The sequence below is a fragment of the Hippoglossus hippoglossus genome, chromosome 4 (assembly GCF_009819705.1).
Source record: "Hippoglossus hippoglossus isolate fHipHip1 chromosome 4, fHipHip1.pri, whole genome shotgun sequence".
NCBI classification, from domain to species: Eukaryota; Metazoa; Chordata; class Actinopteri; order Pleuronectiformes; family Pleuronectidae; genus Hippoglossus; species Hippoglossus hippoglossus.
Genome location: NC_047154.1, coordinates 23,405,799 through 23,425,607, shown reverse-complemented (window position 1 = coordinate 23,425,607; position 19,809 = coordinate 23,405,799). Strand labels below are relative to the sequence as shown.

General features: G+C 43.3%; 1 protein-coding gene across 1 annotated transcript in view; it reads left to right on the top strand.

Annotated features, from left to right (window-relative positions):
• cp (ceruloplasmin) overlaps positions 1 to 9,880 on the top strand; it is a 10,320-nt gene extending 440 nt beyond the window's left edge. The window contains exons 2-24 of the mRNA XM_034582395.1: positions 1,078 to 1,322; positions 1,418 to 1,630; positions 2,138 to 2,311; positions 2,410 to 2,501; positions 2,717 to 2,879; positions 2,971 to 3,109; positions 3,197 to 3,336; positions 3,994 to 4,134; positions 4,240 to 4,284; positions 4,367 to 4,581; positions 5,029 to 5,179; positions 5,342 to 5,554; positions 6,054 to 6,258; positions 6,367 to 6,506; positions 6,634 to 6,762; positions 7,180 to 7,286; positions 7,444 to 7,499; positions 7,614 to 7,685; positions 8,531 to 8,622; positions 8,709 to 8,848; positions 8,930 to 8,986; positions 9,636 to 9,741; positions 9,827 to 9,880. Coding sequence (XP_034438286.1) covers positions 1,078 to 1,322; positions 1,418 to 1,630; positions 2,138 to 2,311; positions 2,410 to 2,501; positions 2,717 to 2,879; positions 2,971 to 3,109; positions 3,197 to 3,336; positions 3,994 to 4,134; positions 4,240 to 4,284; positions 4,367 to 4,581; positions 5,029 to 5,179; positions 5,342 to 5,554; positions 6,054 to 6,258; positions 6,367 to 6,506; positions 6,634 to 6,762; positions 7,180 to 7,286; positions 7,444 to 7,499; positions 7,614 to 7,685; positions 8,531 to 8,622; positions 8,709 to 8,848; positions 8,930 to 8,986; positions 9,636 to 9,741; positions 9,827 to 9,852 — 3,061 coding nt within the window. The 3' untranslated portion in view covers positions 9,853 to 9,880. The remainder of the gene's footprint in view (positions 1 to 1,077; positions 1,323 to 1,417; positions 1,631 to 2,137; positions 2,312 to 2,409; positions 2,502 to 2,716; positions 2,880 to 2,970; positions 3,110 to 3,196; positions 3,337 to 3,993; positions 4,135 to 4,239; positions 4,285 to 4,366; positions 4,582 to 5,028; positions 5,180 to 5,341; positions 5,555 to 6,053; positions 6,259 to 6,366; positions 6,507 to 6,633; positions 6,763 to 7,179; positions 7,287 to 7,443; positions 7,500 to 7,613; positions 7,686 to 8,530; positions 8,623 to 8,708; positions 8,849 to 8,929; positions 8,987 to 9,635; positions 9,742 to 9,826) is intronic.
• The last annotated feature ends 9,929 nt before the right edge of the window (positions 9,881 to 19,809 follow it).

The window sequence follows — 19,809 nt, the reverse complement described above, 5'->3', positions numbered from 1 at the left end:
TTCGATTCCCGGCTCCATGTCTCACTCTGGCTCTTGTAGGATGTGTGATAGAGAGGTTTCCGTATAAACAGTCCATTTACTAATACAGAAAACCCCCCACAGATTTTATTGGCATTTAAAGTCATACAGACGGCAATAAATCATTGAGTTGACAAAAATCTCCCATCTCCACCTCCTACGTGTCCGTACTGGTACAGCTGCCAGTTCTCTCAAATAAAAACCCTAAACTAATCCAGTGTTTTCCATTTGAACCTGCACATCTTTAAATCTGCGTGAACAGAAGAAGGACCACGTCACAGGACTTTGCGGGAATGTGCAGCAAAGTTTCAGGAAGGTCCCTGACAGACCTGGTGGTATAACGGACAGGGCTGTGTGCGCTCCTGGCTGAACCCTCGTCACCCCTTGTTCAGATCTGGTCTGGTCTGGACACACTTTGTCAACATGCAGGACAAACAGAGACAGGGATTCATTTGTCCCAGCTGTCATTGGCCTTAACTTTGACCATTAACCCTGCAGAGTTTTTTTAATTTTTTTTATGCTTTATGTTATTTGGTGGTGGAGTGGTTCTCCTGCTTCGAACCCCGAGAATACCAAGTTCTCACTTTTACTATATTCCAAAGACATGCAGACGGGGGTTCGGCCAATTTGTCTCAATGTCAGCCCTGCAAACACTGGTGACCTGTCCAGGGTGTAGTCCGCCTCTCGCCCAACGTCAGCTGGGATTGACCTCAGCCACTGCGACCCTTAAAGAATAAACCGTATAGATAATGGATATATGGATTAGGTTTGTTTTGATACTGTTGTCTGAACAAATGTCCCCACAGGACAATATCCCTGAACCTTGAAGACGTTTAATGTACATATGGATGATATTTTTAATGCTGGGTGTTCTCATTCCCAGTGACTTCATCAAAAATCATAATGTCTGCTGTGAAAAAAGATATTTTTAATCTATTTCCTTAATATTTTAACTGTAATCCACAGAATAAGAATAAGTAAAATGCTCTCTCTCTCTCTCTCTCTCTCTCTCTCTCTCTCTCTCTCTCTCTCTCTCTCTCTCTCTCTCTCTCTCTGTAGAGAAGCCTCTGTTTTCCTAAAGCGAGGCCCCCAGCGGATCGGCCCCACCTATAAGAAGGCTATTTATAAGCACTACAGCGACGCCACCTACAGGATAGAGGTGGTAAAGCCGGACTGGCTGGGTTACCTGGGACCTCTGCTGATGGCCGAGGAGGGCGACACAGTGATAGTCCACCTGAAGAACAGCGCATCCAGACCTTACAGCATCCACCCACATGGACTGAACTACAGCAAGGGCAACGAGGGTGAGGCCCGGACCCCAGCACAGGCAGACAGGACTCACTGACCCCCCCCCCCCCCCCCCCCCCCCGTGTGACTGTGGTTGTGTTTCTCTCCTCAGGAGCCCTCTACCCAGATGGGACAGCTCCAGAGCTGAAGCGGGACGACTCAGTGGCTCCTGGTGCATCCATGACCTACGAGTGGACCCTCCCTGAATCCCACAGCCCGACTTCTGAGGACAGCAACTGTCTGACCAGATTCTACCACTCTCATGTCTGCCCTCCTAAAGACATCAACTCAGGACTTATAGGACCCATCATTATCTGTAAAGCAGGTACTGGAACATTTTAATCCTTCAAATACCTGGTGTTTTTACCCATGTGCATTTGTTTGTAAGTAAGATTGCACAAACATAACTAAACAGAAAAGTGGAACGTGTCATGGAAAACCCATTAAACTTTGGTGCGGACCTGGAATAGAACAATTTTTTAGCCTTAAAGGGCGTTTTTCAACATTTTAACTATTTCCCCAGAGAATAAACTATGAATCTTGATGATCAACTTGTGTGACTGATGTTCATGAGTGTGTGCAATTCGGTGCAGATCCAAATAACAATCCAGATATGGTGAACTTAAATGTGACTGTTGGAAGTATGCACTCTGCTGAATTCTGGTTGATCAAGTAGTATTGATAGCAATTAAATGAACGATAAAACGTGAACTAGAAAGTGCAATTTTCCCCTTTGCATTATTGTGTAGACACAAAACATCAGATGAAAATACAAGTACCTTAAATTGGTACTGCAGTGTGTACTTGGTTACTTATTTCCTCTCTTTTCTAGGAACCCTGGACTTACATGGCGACATGTCCGGCGACTACCTGTACGCTCTGCTGTTCATGGTGAACGACGAGAACTTCAGCTGGTACCTCGACCAAAACATCAGGACGTACATCACCAATCCAGTCACCAACCTGAAGGAGGACGAAGATTTCATAGAAAGCAACAAGATGCATGGTGAGGGGCAGCATCACATCCACACACACACACACACACACACACACAGATACACAAATACACAAATACACACAAGTAACCCTGAGTGTGTGTTGTAGGTATAAACGGTTTTCTGTATGGTAACCTGCCCGGACTGAGCATGTGTCAAGGCAACACGATCCACTGGCATTTGTTTGGATTAGGGAACGAGGTAACTATCCCATCGTAACTATTAACCAGAATATCTGACTTATTTTGGGGTTGTAACTCTTAACTTGGGTAAAAAGCAGTTTCTGCAAAAGGGAAGAATACTATTCACACTAAGGTTGAAAATGTAGAATATAGAGGTATTCAAATTCCTCAAAATTTCCTCAAGCAAAGATATGGTAAGTCAATAGTTGTTTAAATGTCCTCCCTGTTCAACAGGTGGACATGCACTCAGTCCATTTCCACGGGCAGATCCTGACCACTCAGAACTACCACACAGACACCATCAGTCTGTTCCCAGGCACCAGCGCGATGGCTCTGATGGTCGCAGACAACCCCGGACACTGGCTGCTGACGTGCACGGTCAATGACCATCTGATGGGTGAGCTCACACACGAGGTCGCTCAGGAAAGAAATGTGTCCCACCACTGTGTGGAAGCTAAAACTGGTTTTGTGTTGTTGTCGTCCTTAAGCTGGAATGCAGGCGATATTTGAAATCAAGAAGTGTTTCCCCAACGTCCATAAGGCCCGGCCTCATGGTGCACTCAGACAGTTCTTCATCGCTGCTGAAGAGGAGGTCTGGGACTATGCTCCTACAACCCCCACTGACGGGTACTAACACACACACACACACACACACACACACACACACACACACACCGGTTTCTCTGACGTCTGTGTGTTTTTGTGTGTGTGCAGTGAGGCAAACAATTTTGTAACCAGAGGTCCAAAACGCATTGGAAGCCGCTACAAGAAGGTTCGCTACGTGGAATACACTGACAACACCTTCCTCACGAAGATGCTACGCAGCCCAGAGGAGCAACACCTTGGAATTCTGGGTAATCCAGGCTGTTATTCAGGTGGCACGTGATGGGATTTTAGGTCGTGGGGGAAATAAGTCGGAGTCAGAGCTGCTCAGGAGGCAGAGAGTCAGCAGAGTGACAAATATCAAGTTGGCAAAACTCAGAGAGAAAAGTTCACCTGCTGCTTTAAAAAATATGTGTAAACATGACTCAGAAAGTGAAGTTGTTTAACTCATAATTATTTGCCAGGAAAAATGTATTTGGATTAAAATGACATGAAAAGCTGCAAGTGCTCATATTTGAGAAGCTGTCAGTTAATTATCTGTCAATCAACTACTCAATTGTCAGTTTAGGTAAAATAATTGTCTAATCATCCACGAATGAATGAAAATAAATGGTGTCCAGGAGAATCTGGTTTATTCATATTTCAGACAGACTGAGGCTAAAAAAATCAGGCTCCGTATTCAAAACAAGTGTTTGACATATGTCACCAGGATCTTGTTTTTATTCTGCTGTGTGGAACTTTGCTTCCTGTTTCAAAACAGTTTAATACATATTCCTGGGAGTCTTTTCATTTGTAGTCCCATGTCTTAGATTTGGAGACATCACTTCAGATGTCTCCCAACTCAATGTCCTGCTGAGGGACTCTGTCCTAAGTTTCCACTTCCTGTCTGTGTCCGTCTACGACTGCAGGTCCGGTGCTGCGAGCTGAAGAGCGGGACACCATCAGTGTGGTGTTCAAGAACAAAGCCAGCCGACCGTACTCCATACAAGCGCACGGTGTTCAGTACAACGTGGAGCAGGATGGGACGCTCTATTACAATGAACCTGAAGGTAAATACATGCATGTGCACACTTGGTTATCGGTGCATCAGATGTCCTGTCACTAGAGAGTTTCTTCATCTGTTCTCATGTCTCCCTCATCCATCTTTTCCTCAGAGTCTTACACAGCCAGGAAACTACGAGAGCTGAAGAAGGAACCAAGTGGGTTCAAATCTTTAATTCTCACTATTACCTACAAAGATCCCTTTTCATTCTAATAGTTCTCCTCCTGTGGGGTTTTCAGGAGTAGTGACTCCTCTACCAGCGGCTCTGGTCAAACCTGGGACGGTGCACACCTACGAGTGGATGGTGCCGGAAGGTGCTAGTCCGGTGAGTGGGGAGGCCGACTGTCTCACGTACCTCTACTACTCTGGAGTGGACCCTGTTAAAGACACCAACTCTGGACTGGTGGGACCCCTCCTCGTCTGTCGACAGGGATCACTGAAGAAAGGAGTACAGGTGAGGACAGAGTCAGAGGAATTCAACTTCAACTTCAACCTCAAGTTCCTCCTTTATAAAAAAAAAGTGTGTGTTTCCTGTTGTAATGACAGCATGAGCAGAAGAACGTTCAGTCTTAGGAAATGCCCCTTTCAGATTTTGTGCAGTTTATACGAGGTGCTAGTTCATAGTCAGTTTGTTTCAAATTTGACATCAAGCTGGACTCTGACAACTTTTTTTGTCAAACCAGCGAAGCAATAACCATGAGACTATTATTCAGCCCCTCCAATTTATTGGTTGTCTGATACAAATCGGCCGATATGGGCCTTTCCCTGACAAATCTATAGTGTTAGTCTATAGCCGATATGAAGACTTTTGATTTATAGAATAAACATTGCAGAATAGAAGACAGGTTAATGAGTCATAATGAAACCACAGTTTGACACGTTTCCTCTTCTCCTCATGCAGAGAAACTTTGATAAGGAGTTTCACCTCATGGCCACGGTGTTTGACGAGAACCTGAGCTGGTACCGGGATGACAACATCAAGACCTTCACCACTGCTGCCACCACTGTAAACAAGGAGGATGAGGACTTCATGGAGAGCAACAAGATGCACGGTTCGTAGGAGACACACACTGATCACATGGCAGCTTGATTATTACCTATAAAGATCTTAAATGTGTCTGTATCTGTTTTTTGTCCGTGCTGGAGGGGAGGAATTGTTGTTTTATCGTGGCAGATTTTGAACAGATGTTTTTTTTCTGTGCTCTGCTTTTTAGCCATCAATGGGTTTGTGTACAGGAACCTCCCCGGCCTGACCATGTGCAAGGGGGACAAAGTAACGTGGCACCTGTCGGGACTCGGCTCGGAGACGGACATCAACAGCCTTCACTTCGAGGGAAACCGCTTCATCTATCGCCAGAACAGACGAGACACCATCAGTGTTTTCCCTCACATCTCGCACACGGTCACGATGGTGCCGGACAGCATGGGTATACGTCTCCCTCTGACTCCACCCAGTCAATTAACGCCCTATAACAACATCTTTTAAACGTATTTTTATGATATAGATTCCTGGAGAAATCATGTCTCCCTTAACCATCACGACAAGCCTCAAACAAATCCTAAAAAGTAAAACCACTTCTTCATGCTCGTCGTTCGACAAAGTGAAAACCAACAGCAACATCGTCAAAATACAAATTGTTCGCCACAGACGCACAACAGCACACAAAAACACAATTGAATTGTTTTAACCACTGCACCGCGCTTGATTTGTGTACCACTACACTAAGCACCTCAAGAAAACGCAGGCATGTAATGACAAACCTGTACGTGCGTGGCCGAGCAAAGACGGAACGACTTCTGATCAGTGAATATCACAAATCGGTTTGACTGTGAGAGGAAAGACACTAACTCCAAGCGAAGCAAACTTCCACTTGATCAACGTTTGGGTTTTAACATTAAGTTTTGTACGTGTAATGTGTGTTTCAGGTCAGTTCGAAGTGGTGTCTCCCACAGTGATGCATTATCGAGGCGGCATGAGAGCCAACTACACAGTAACGAAGTGCAGCTTCCTACAGCGTCAGGGCGAGATCATGCTCCACTCGAAAACATACTACGTCGCTGCCATGGAAATAGACTGGGACTACGCTCCCAACCGCACCTGGGAGGTCGAGATGTTCCGAGGTCAAGACAGGTACAGATACTACTGTCCCCAACGATACTCTGTCCTGTTCCAGTCACTAGAAACAGTTCTTGGCTGTGTGAGGGATTTTTGAATGAAATGATTTGTGTCCCTCTGCAGTCCGGCTCCTGCCTTCCTGGACAAGGAGGGGGGATTCATCGGCTCCAGTTACAAGAAGGTGGTGTACCGCCAGTTCACCAACAGCAAATTCACCACGCAGGTGGAGAGAACGGCCGATATGGAACACCTGGGAATTATGGGTAGGCTCTCAAGGTGTGAAAGTGAACAGAACTGTCTTGATCTGACGTAAACACAGTGCAGTCAAAGTAATAACTCACATTTTAAAGACTTTACACATCCTGATCTGGTTCTTTCTCTTCCTCTCAGGTCCGATGATTCACGCTGATGTTGGGGACAAGGTGAAGGTGGTTTTCAAGAACATGGCGTCCAGACCTTATTCTATCCACGCCAGTGGAGTCAAGACAGAGGTCCCTGAGGTCCACCCCACCCCACCAGGTGCACTCAGGCAGGATATCAGCTGACAGGAAGCTGATTTAAAGAAAATGCTTGTTTTCCTTTGTAATCTAGTGGATTGCTGCTGCTGACATATGCATATTGATTGAATGGTTATGATGATTATGATATCTATATCAATAATTCGTACATTATATATATTTTGGGAGTGTGCGTATTTTCTTCTTGTCTTTGTCTGTGTGAGCTCGACAAGACAAAGTCCAATCAACTTAAATCTCTTGAAACGATGTGGATTGTTTTCCCGACCAACTCCCTTCTGCTGATGTCGGAGGACGTGTTCAGTGTTGACTTTTTAATCTTTGCAGCCTAACAACAAGACCTGATTCTGAAATCCTGGTTGGTCTCAGCTCGGTCGGACTGTGTGTAACTTCTGTTTTTTTAATGGTTGTGTTTTCCCAGGTGAGACTCACACCTACAACTGGTACGTTACAAAGAACACGGGCCCGACCGCAGAGCAGGAGGATTGTTCTGTGTCAGCATACTACTCCACTGTGGATGTTGTCAAGGTACGTTACACACACAGACACACAGACAGACACACACACACACACACACACACACACACACACACACACACACACACACACACACACACACACACACACACACACACACACACACAGGCATTAACACAGCAACACATGTTTTTTCCCTGTTCTCAAGGATCTGTACAGCGGGCTGATTGGTTCGCTGGTGATTTGTCGCCGTAGCTGGACTAGGTGAGATTTTCTGCATTATGAAGCTTTATTATATTATATGTTTACACTGGGTTGTGTTATTAAGCTTCATAATTACAGTGAAATGCTGACGTTGTTTTATCCATCTGCCTCCAGGACTCTGGGATTTAAGAAAGAAGTAGAAGAGTTCGCTCTGCTTTTCCTGATTTTTGATGAGAATGAAAGCTGGTGAGTCTAAATATGAAGAAAGAGGATGAATGGATGAGGGGAAGAGGATGAATGGATGAGGGGAAGAGGATGAATGGATGAGTGTGGGGATGAAAGAAGGACGATGAATGGATGAGGGGAAGAGGATGAATGGATGAGTGTGGGGATAAAAGAAGGAGGATGAATGGATGAAGGGAAGAGGACGAATGGATGAGTGTGGGGATGAAAGAAGGAGGATGAATGGATGAAGGGAAGAGGACGAATGGATGAGTGTGGGGATGAAAAAAGGACGATGAATGGATGAGGGGAAGAGGATGAATGGATGAGGGGAAGAGGATGAATGGATGAGTGTGGGGATGAAAGAAGGAGGATGAATGGATGAAGGGAAGAGGATGAATGGATGAGTGTGGGGATGAAAGAAGGACGATGAATGGATGAGGGGAAGAGGATGAATGGATGAGTGTGGGGATGAAAGAAGGACGATGAATGGATGAGGGGAAGAGGATGGATGGATGAGTGTGGGGATGAAAGAAGGAGGATGAATGGATGAGGGGAAGAGGATGAATGGATGAGTGTGGGGATGAAAGAAGGACGATGAATGGATGAGGGGAAGAGGATGAATGGATGAGTGTGGGGATGAAAGAAGGAGGATGAATGGATGAGGGGAAGAGGATGAATGGATGAGTGTGGGGATGAAAGAAGGACGATGAATGGATGAGGGGAAGAGGATGAATGGATGAGTGTGGGGATGAAAGAAGGAGGATGAATGGATGAAGGGAAGAGGATGAATGTGCAGTATTTGACTTCTTCCAGGAACAAACACATCTGTTCTTGTATTGTACTTGATAAGGACTTTCCTCCTGCAGGTATCTGGATGAAAACATCAGGACCCACATCAGAAACCCTCGCCCAAATTTAAAGGAAGATGAAACTTTCATTGAGAGCAACAAGATGCACGGTGAGATAAACATACAAGTCAAATCAAACACGTTATTTTGACAGTGAGGGTCATTTTTTCTTTTTTCTGTGTGTGTTTTCCTGCAGCCATTAATGGCTACATGTACGGTAACCTGAATGGTCTGAACATGGAGGTGGGGGATAAGGTGTACTGGTACCTGATAGGAATGGGCAGTGAGGTGGACATACACACAGCACACTGGCACGGACACAGTGTGCAGTATAAGGTGAGGAAAAACACAACACACGCCAGCACAATCACAGTTTACAAACACAAACATGATGACACAACCGCCTCCTCTCTGCAGCTCGACGGAGGTCCTCACAACACGGATGTGTTCGAGCTGTTTCCAGCAACATTCCAGGTAAAACCTCATCACCTGAGCGGCTTTCTGTTAAAACTCCTTTTGTCTTTGTTGCATTTTAACACCAACAAATGAGTTTTAGGGGATCAGTGTTTGCAGCAACTAACAAATCCAACGAGACTAACAGGTACGATAACGCAAACTGCTGCCGAGAGCAAACCAGCAAGAAATAGACAATAGAAAATACTGTGTTTTGATACAGATCCACTTTAACTAAGAGAACTACAGGTGATCATTTTGTATCTTGTGCACAATCGTGTGTCTCCAAACGAGAGCAGATAGAATTTCAGTAAATATTATGTTATAAGGTGAAAAAAAAAATTAAGCCTCTAGAGACACATGTGAATTTTTTGTAATTTCCCTTCTGCACACAAATATAAAAAAAACTGTCGGGGCTTTCGGGGCTATACGATACAAACGAGTAAATATTAAGTTTAATAATAGTAAGTATTTTAAAAGAAATGTTACACGAGCTTAAAAACTTCATCTTTAGAACCAATAAAAAGGAAAATATCAGAAAAAAGTTATTGATTTTTATGGTCAAACTAATTGAACAACGTTAAAAAACGACAAGATTTGGAGACAGTCTGTTGAGCTACGTGTGAAACTCTGTTCCAGTGGATCATGTTCTCATCTCTCTCACCTGCAGACGGTGAAGATGCGTCCTCAGTTTCCTGGTACTTGGCTTTTACACTGTCACGTCATTGACCACATTAAAGGTGGTATGGAGGCCATGTACACTGTCACTGAGAAAGGTAAGATAATGATGATGATGATGATGATGATGATGATGATGATGATGATGATGATGATGATGACATTTTTGTTTCTCCTCCACAGCAAAGAAGAAGGGAATCTTTGGCTGAACGGTCGAGGAAAATAAATCCATATTGACAAAAACAAACAGCGAAGTTATATCTGCAGCAAATTCAATAACAACATGAAATATGTAATAAAATACATGTATAAATTCAGTCTAATATGAAGAGTTACATCCTGCTGCCTCCATGTTAGCGGGTAGAACATGGACCCAACAAAAAAGTTGTAACTCTGCAGACTTTGTCCCCAAATGACATCTTCAAAGCAAGATGGCAGCATTTGTACACTTTTCTTGGGAGGAAGTGAAGACGAGTCGTCTGTCTTTATTAAAAGGTTCTTCCTGGACAACTTGTTTTATTTTTGGTCGGCCGTCTCACTAAACAGACAGTTAAAGGGCCTCTTACAGCACAGTAATCAATTCTTTCTGCAAAATAGCCAAAGCTACTGTGCGAGTTTGAATCTCACAATATTTGTTAAGTCCCAAAGGGTTTTCCTGGTTTTATTTACCTCCTCCGTCAACTCTCTCCCCTGCACTGTGGTCTGTTAGTTTTGGGTCTGTTGTGGTCAGTCACATTCTTTACACTTGCACCTTTGTATATAGCTCGGTGTTAATTCTTGTAATAATTATAATTGTTGAATTTTACTACACGTGTCTTGGTCTGTGCAGACTATTTTTTTATGTGTGGACAACAATGCTAATCAGGCAGCAGGGGGCGCTGTAGTCTGATGGAACATTGTTTTGGCATTGCTGGTGTATTCAAAAACAGGAACAGGGTACAATTAATGTATTGCATGAGATATGGGAGAATATGAATTTCTATTTTCTGTAAATTCACATATAAGAATATAAAACATTGCCCATAACATTTAACATCTTTTAAAACTAACATTTCTTATAATTCCACTGATTTAATTGAAAAATAGTCTTTTCTCAAAGACGGTCTTGTTTTTGTTTTTGACAAACTTTGGTCATAAGAAAAATATTTTCAAACCCCAACAAGTTTTTGGATATATAAAAATCTAATAATACTAAATATCAAAATAGGCTATAAAATAAAATAAAAATCGAATGTACTGTACTTAAAGAGCTCATGACAACAGTTTAGTTAGTGGTTGTATTGTTGCTGTACAGGCTGTGACCAGCAGGTGGCACAATAAGACAGATGTGATAATATCAAACAGAGCTTCTGGTGTTTCTGTGTCAACATTTTAGTTTTAAGGTGATTCTTTGGTTAAATGTTGCCTATATGTTGAATATATAATTACACATCATAGGAGTACTGACAAATCAGTATTTCCAAAATCATGTTGTGCAGAAAAAATCTAAGTATTAAAGTTTTTCAAAGTATTTATACATATCATCTTGAAGTTTTACACACACGTGATATCCACAGCAGAATTCATGTCATCTCCCGCAGGCTCTACCCAGGTGACATCACTTATCTTAATGTTTCGGACATTGGCCTTTTGTTGTCACCTGAACAATCTCCGTCTGCGTTTTTCATACAAACTCAAATTTTGGAATCGATTTTCTCGACATTCTCCAGAGTTCATGTCCTAAAATGTCTAAATAGACAGAGTAGTTCTAACGTCTGTGATCTGTCAGACTGGATGAGCACAGTCTCAGATCAGTGGGAAGCAGCTCAGATGTTGCTGACGCGGGTCTTTCTGCAGCTGCTGGACTTTTCTCTCAAGTTTGATTCTCCAACTTCTTACAAACACGGCAGCAGGACTCTTTAAGGGCACTTTTCACCTCAGGGTCGACCAACATGTTTTTCTGTAATCCTGAATTTAGAAAACCGATCTTTGGGTTTGAATCCGCAGCTTGACCCCGCTGTGATACAGCAGAAAAGTTTCTTCCTGAGCCGAAAGTTCCTCTATTTTCCAGCTGATTTCACTGCCAATAGGTTTTCAGCAACTTTCACCTCAAAGCCTCTGACATATAGGTCGTCAAGGTGATGAAACCAGGAGCCTTTGAGTGAGTTGGTGCCCCACAGAGGGCAGGGGGGGGGGGGGGGTTCCCACTGGGAGCAGTATATCCACAGCATGATGAGAAATTGACTTCAGTCACTTGTTCCACTTATCTGAAAGTCCCCACGTGTCCGTCAACTCGTGTCAGTCCTCGTCTGTGATACTTGAAGAGTTCAGCAGTGCAGTGTCAGTATTGTGTAAATAATTCCATAAATAGAAGATGCAACGAGTCACTTGAGGTTTCAGATAAAAGCCTCAAATACATAAACCACAGGCTGGTCGAGGAGCCACTTTATTCTCATTTTGCCCTTTTTGAGTGTTCAAAGATATTCAGAAATGGAAAAGATTAACACACACACACACACACACACACACACACACACACACACACACACACACACAGACACACAGACACACACACACACACACACACACACACACACACACACACACACACACACACACAGACACACACACACAAACTGTCCCCCCCCCACACACACACTGTACTGAGATGAGATCGGTGTCTGAGCAGTCTCCTGCAGTCTCCTCCATTAGCTGGAAAGGAAATGGAATTTAAAAGATTCAGACCATGAAATGTGCCCAATGCCAGCTCCGATATAAACCTCCACTGAATCTCAATGATGTGCTAACAGCTCCTGTCACATTCAACTAGAGAAACTAGACACTCACTCTCACTCAAAACCTCGGCGGCGTTACAGAACTACTACACATAAATACTGTGCATCTGGGCGTATTGTGCGTTCGTGTGATGTGGGAATAATCACACAAAATGTGTTGCTGTTGGTAAAGATTCATGCGGGTGCAAGAGTTGCTGACGTCATCACTTATAAACCACTTAACTTAATTTTAAAACCAGCTCTACATAGCAGCTTCTAATGTGGACGTGTTAAATGTTACTTATGTCACTTGTAAACTGAATGTGCATCTCTCACAAGCACCTATAACATCAGACTTTTTAAACAATACAATATGTATATTATGATTAAGGTAAAAGATATTTATACTTCTGTCCCACCTGATCCTTTTCTTTGCTTTTCGTTATAAGGTAAATGCTGGGAAAAGGTATCAGGGTGTTAAATACATCACATTTTCTTTACAGTGTCACATGAACACATGGAATATGGAACAATGACTTCACCTCTCGGGGAAACGGGACCTTCTGAGGAGCAGGTGAATGCTCAGTGAGTTGCTATTAAATCCTGGCTGAATGAGCCACTGCTGTTTAACTGATCCGGCCGATTTAAAAACTACAGGGACAGATTTCCCCCCCGCAACAAACACAAAAGTGTTAAATCCATGTTAGTAGCGTGTGAGAGATAAAAATGTAAACAGATGAAAATTCGACAATTTTGTTATTCTAAGATCGCAATAGGGGTGAAAACCGTGTTCTGTCTTAACTAATTGAAAATGGTTGGTTGTCTGTACGAGGGCTGGCACAGCTGGTTCAGACTGTAAATAAAGACATGACAGCTCCACCAAAGTGAAGCCAAATAATCTGGATGGCCCCCTGGTGGCGGGCTGCCACATACAGTAGGTAATAAATCCCACCTGCTTTTCTTTGCTCTGCAGTTACTTGCAGCTGCTACGGTAACTTTATAAGATTGTGTTTACAAATAGACATGAATGTTTCCCGGAAACATCTGGATGGCCCCCTGGTGGCTGGCTATAGAATAGGTGGGGGGGGAAAAACACCTCCTCCATGTTAGCAGAGGGGAAATGGACCAAACTAAATATGTTGTCTTTTATTATAGGTTCTTCTTATTGCACTGATGTTAGGTGGTTTTAATCAGTTATTTGATGCTATAAAAAGTGCAAGATGGCATCAAACTTATTCAGGATATTTTGGCTTCACTTTTGTACAGTGGGAGGAAACAGAGACGTGTCGTCCATCTTTATTTATAAAACATTATAGTGGATTAAAAAGTGTCTGAGATTTGCTGTCATGAGGTCACCTTTTCTGCAAGTTATGGTAAATATGTGCATTTCTTTAGTTAATGCAATTATTTTAATACACTTACACTATAATCGAATTCAGTCACATTACATCTCTCAGGTCTCTCATGGTCTTTGATACCAGGAGGCTCTCTCATGCAGACTGTTAGCGTTGTCTGTGTGCTGCTGACACAAATACAGTTTTGGCTCTGCCTGGACAGGCGGCCTATCAGGACCGATCGCCTGCAACACTAGCATGTTGGAAGCAGATGGCTGGCGATGCTTGCAGTCGTGTCTCTCTCCCGCACCGGGCTCACTGGGTAGATTTGACACAAGCTTAATTAATGATTTGATAACTGCAGAGGCGTTAAGAGGAGCACGGAGACTGGCATGAATTCCAAATGCGAGAGCTAAACTGGCTTGTAATACGATGTGAAGGGATTTCTTAGCAGCAGCTTCTCCCACACGCTCTCCCTTTCTCTCTCTGCCTCTCACTGGTTCTTAGATCAGCCCAGTGTGAGCTCCACCACACGCTGCGAGCAAGAAACAAGTTGCATATTTAAGAGCGAAACAAAGCAGATGTTTATTGAAAGCTGCGCTGCCTTTGAGCTGCGCTGTGAACCTTGAAGCTGTTAAAGCTCTTAAAGTCAACCATCTGTGAGATAGGCGAGTCATTTTGGATAAATAAAACTGGGCTGACAGATCTCAGTGGTGTGTGTTCTAAACATGATGGATTGATTACTGAACCGGGCGACTGAGTGGAGGCCTCCGAGGGGCCCCCTGAGTTTCACCTGCAAAATGTTGTTGAAGGAAAAACTAAAAAGATGCCAAATGGTCACCACACTGCTCTCCTGGTACTTACCTGTTTTGCACCACAGAAGAAGAAAAGGGCCCCTACGCTCTGGTCAGGCTGGTAGGACATACTTCCATACATGTGATATAGTTTCTATGGAAACAGAGCAGGTCCGATGTCAGCGGACAGCCTGTGCGATCTCTGTGAAGCACTTCACATTAATGACAACAAACAGCCACCTGTCGGAAGTAGAAAGTCCCACGAGTGAAACTACCAAACACCAACACTCAATAAAACCTCTCCACCATTCAGAGGCCTAATCACCCAAATCTCACATGTGCCCAATCTGTCTGGAGGCCGGAGACTTCAACCTGAATGTGCCCCAACACTGGCACTTTACTTTAGAGTAAATTGTATTACTTTGACAATAACGCTCTAATATGAGAATCAAATCATAAAATAATTAAAAATGAAGTTAGTAATATTGCAATCAAAAAAATTGTTGTTGCCGTGGACTAATATAATCAACTGTTCTCAGGGGCCCCCTCTGAGGTCGGGGCCCCCGGGAGAGGCTTGCTTGCCCTGTAGCAATGCCCCTAGTTTTGTTTGCAGTTGAGGAGAAGACGATGTGTGAGGTGTGTGTTGCTGCGGCTGCAGGCTGCTGCAGGACTCTGATGGAGGAGAAGCAGCCGAGCCTGAAGCCAAAGCTTCTGATTTACACTCCAGCCTCCGCCTGTGGTCTGGAGCGTTTGGTCCTGACTGACATTTGGTGCTGAACGTTGATAAAAGAGGCTGAAATGAGTGGGATGCACAGGGAGCTCAGATATGTGTAGGAAGCCTGGTTCAACAGCCGAGGTGATTCCAGGTACATCCGGCGGGCAGGAGACCCTCGTGGGAAGACCCCCAGCATGTTAGAGGAAGTACGTCTCATCTCGGACCTGGAGGGATCAGGTTCCCCCTGGAGGAGCTGGAGGATGCAGCCGAGGAGAAGTCCAGACAAACTTAATGTGAACAACTCGGCAAAACTACCTGTTCACCTGGAATAGTCATGTTTTGGTTTTAGAGCAAAGTAAACGTTCTCTGTGGCCTCAGTTGTTTCCAGGCCTCAGTCACAAAATACCATGTGACAGAACTTGATGACTTTGTTTCTCGAGCACTTTAGTGTTTATAAAACGATACGTGTGGCTGGCGAAGTGGTGACGGCCCCCTCCTGAAATCTGTGTTGACCTGCTGCCACCGTGACTGTTCTAAAGTGTTCATCATACTGCATTTGTTAAATAAAGTGAACAAATGATATTTAATGGCTTTGTAAAGTTTGCAAAGTATTCATCTAACTTCATTATGTTATATTTGTAAAGTTGACCTCAATACTTAATGACCTCTGCCCATGAGGTTATGTTTTCATCTGTGTTTATTTCTTAGTTAGCAGGATTTTGCAAAATCTACCGGGTGGATTACTACGAAACTTGGTGAAGGATGAAGGATGGATCAGATCATTTGATTTTTTTTTGTCCTTTCCTTGAACATTGGGAGATAGGGCGTTTTCTTCCTTTTATTTCTTGATACCATTTTCACAGGTTTCTGGGGGAAATATTCATGGATCTTAATCTAAAAATCTGGCATATTTATTTATCTATAAGCTTGATTTAATTTAACTGTTGGGCCTTGGTGCTTTACTGTGCGCTATTTTAATTAGTTTCAATTGATTAATTATTTGGCAAAAAGTTATTTCTGCCTTAAAATTAAAAAAATAAACCTAGTTTCCTAAGTTATGTTGAAATTTTGCGTTTTCTTAACTTTTCATTGTGCAGTTCTCTCCTGTTTCAACATTATAATGTCAACTAGAAGCAGATGGTGGGAGGCAGACATGCAGGACACTTTGGAAACAGGTGTTTTTTGTTGAATGTTAAAAAAGGAAAACTCGGGTTGTTCCTCTGTCCCATTGTTGTGAACGCGATATCTCAAGAACGCCTTGAGGGGATATCTTCAGATTTGGTACAAACATTCACTTGGACTCAAGGATGAACTGATCACACTTTGGAGGTCAAAGGACACTTTTTGTCTTGTGAACGCGCGACTCTGGAACTCCTTGATAGTCCTTTAGACAGATACTGCACTGGGATAGCTCAAAATTTACCAAGGAAATAAAATCTAATTAATTCATGATTTTGCTGTCATGTTCAGGTGTCTGGATATATTCCCCCACATGTTGAAACCACGTGTTCTCTGTATACATGTAAGTGTATGATCCCTGTAGGGATTCACTTGGACTGCTTTGATAATTGGAAGATGATTAAGGATAAGATGAGAGAAGAATGTTAATTCCCCTTCACCAGGGGAAGTGTTAGCCCGACACTCTGGATGTTAAGCAGATCGGTTCTGACATACTGGAACCAGCATAATTAAAAGATTTAATTTCAGATAAAGACAAGAGCAGTGGTCGCTGGTGACAGATCATTCCATGAGACCACGTTGTAAAAACACGTATTGATTGAAGCAGTCTTCCTGTTGGGATTTAATTTAAAAACACAGAATCAAAAGGAAACTAGGGCTACGTTGTAGCACTAACGGGCCCGAGCACAGGCATTTTGAAGCCTGTTGATCAATGACCAAGCGCACGTCTCCGCGTTGCATGCGTTTTGCGCACTGCGGGAAGGATAAACGCTTCACTTCCTGCGTCCGTCACGCGATGTCGTTCCTTGCCTGCTAAATGCTCATTACGGTCCACACTATCAATTGCACATCACACTGTGAAAATTTCATGTAAATCGAATGATAGTTGTAAAACAAAGCTTACTTCCTGTTGCCAGTAGGTGGTGCCATCACTATTATTACATACAGACATATAGATCTGCTCAAGTAGGGGTTCTGATGTAGCGTGAGCAATTTTGTGTCAATTGGACAATGTTACCACAACTTAATTTTCACACTGATCAGTAGGTGGCGCTATGACCCTGAACTAATATTAATATATGGAGCTGTTCAGGTCAGGATTGTGATCATAGGTCAGTAGTTCGGAGCCGGTTAGATAATGCAGATTGGATTTACAAAGTACTTCCTGTTTCATGGCAAATCAGTAGGTGGCGCTATGACAGTGAGGAAATATTGACACATAGAGCTGTAGGCTTGGACTCTAATCATGAGACAGAAGTTTGGCGGTGATAGGACTATGCACAGTGGAGTTATGACAACATCGTCTCCTTTGGCGAAGGATGATCCTTCGCCGCACCTCAATGTTTACACGGTTTGAGGAAATGTCACAATTCTGACCATGGTCCTATGACTTGTCTCAGCTCATTTGAGCTGTATATTGTAAAACAGCCAAAAGCAGTGCATCAAAGTATAACACATGTCACTTCCTGTAGCCAGCAGGTGGCGCTGTAATGGTGAGTCAATATTGACACATGGATATAGATAAACTTTATTACAGGCTCTAGACCCAATAGCAAGACATACACCATAAAGAAAAAAAGAAAACAGATACATAAACACATACAAACATACTCTTATTCATGAGAGTCTTAAAAGGCACCCATACCAATGTTTCCACAGATATGATTGATATCTGACCGAGCTGCACCTGGGGCTTGTGAGCATCATTATAATACAGTTTTGTGACTCATCAAGTTGAGACATAAACTTAAACATCAGGTTCCTCAAGAGAGCCTGTAAAGTGCTTAGCCCTGAGTCACAAAAGAGCTTACTAGCACTGCTACACCTGGGCTTTTTCAGCAGTATCCTCAGACAGTCATTGTATGCTACCTGAAGTTTGCGCAGGGTCTCCTTTTTGTAGCTGCCCCATAATGGGGCTGCATACATGGGGGTGCAGTAAGCACGAAACAAGCTCACTTTCACATCATCAGAACAGTAGTGGAATTTCCTGACTAACATGTTTGCTTGGTCATATATCTGATCATATATCCTGATATGATCAGGGCGGGAATGTGTGAATGAGGTTTGAGGCTGAAAGAACAATGCACAGAGGAGTTGCTCAGTCCCTAATAAAGCAAAGTGACTCTCTGGGGACTATTTTATTGAATCCAGCCAGAATTTCAAAGCTTGTTTCTGTCTTTTGTTTTTCATGGCAGCTGGTCATCCTGTCTGAAATAAGACAGTTCGAATAGAGTTTAGTCAAGGACATCGATGCACCCTGACATTTCCATTCCCTGTAGTCAGCTCTCTTGGTGGCACGGGACTGGAAAAAAAACCCACCTCCTGTGTGTTGCAGTGATTGAATGACCTTGGTTTGTTTTTTGTCGTCCAACCACGAAACATTGTGCTTGTGAATCTGGAGCCTTTGATTCTTGAGACTCGAGTTTTTCAGCTCACTCATCCAACAACAACAGATACAAGCCGTTTTCAGACGTGACCTCCGGAGGAACTTTGGAGAATTTGGTCCTGACTTTCTCCTTTAAGACATAAGGGTGGGTGGCGTTTAGGTGGAGCAGCAGGAGGCAGGACATGACGTATATATCCTGCTACAGAAATCACGACCAGCGTTGGTCACCTTTATTCACAAAATGTCCGGAGTTCCGCGCATGTCTTATGTATTCACTGTTGTGAACGGCTTTAACTCATAAAGTCATAAATCATTTCTGTCCTCTGCTATAAGCCCGATCAAACTTAATAGAAACTGTTTAACGTGGAGGATTTCCCTCGTTAAGTCCTGTGATTAAGGCGCAGAGTATTAAAAAGGATTGAATGAACAATGAGCTGAACGAAGCTGACTCGGTGCGACTGGTGGACAGATTGTCTGAGTGGCAGCTTGACCTGTTGGTTGAGAGACTGTCTCATATTAGCTTTCACCCATAGATTACATGCCAACCACCTCATTTGAAGAGGTTCAAGATGTTATATCAGCCTCAGTCAGGCAGGAAATCCCTGCTGATCGTGTTTCAACACAAATTACTTTGGAAATTATGGATGTTCCCCATAAAATTTTATTGAAATGGTTTTGGATCCTGTCGACATGCAAAAATGGTTTTATCCCAAAATCTGAGCAAAATGTTGTTCCATGTCCTATCTGATAACGTGAAAGAGGCGGGGTTAAAGATCTAAACTGCAGCCGACCACAAGGGGGCAATCACTTTTGGGAGACGTCAGGTCGTCCATCTTTATTTACAGTCTATGGTCCAGGTTTACTGTTAGAGATCCTCTGTGGGATTCAACACGAGCAAGTAGACGTGTTGATGACGTTTTTTAACACTCAACAGACGTAAAACTGGAAAAAACACAAATATCTCAGGATGAAAAAGCGGTGCAGATGATCTCGTGTGTGAAAGAC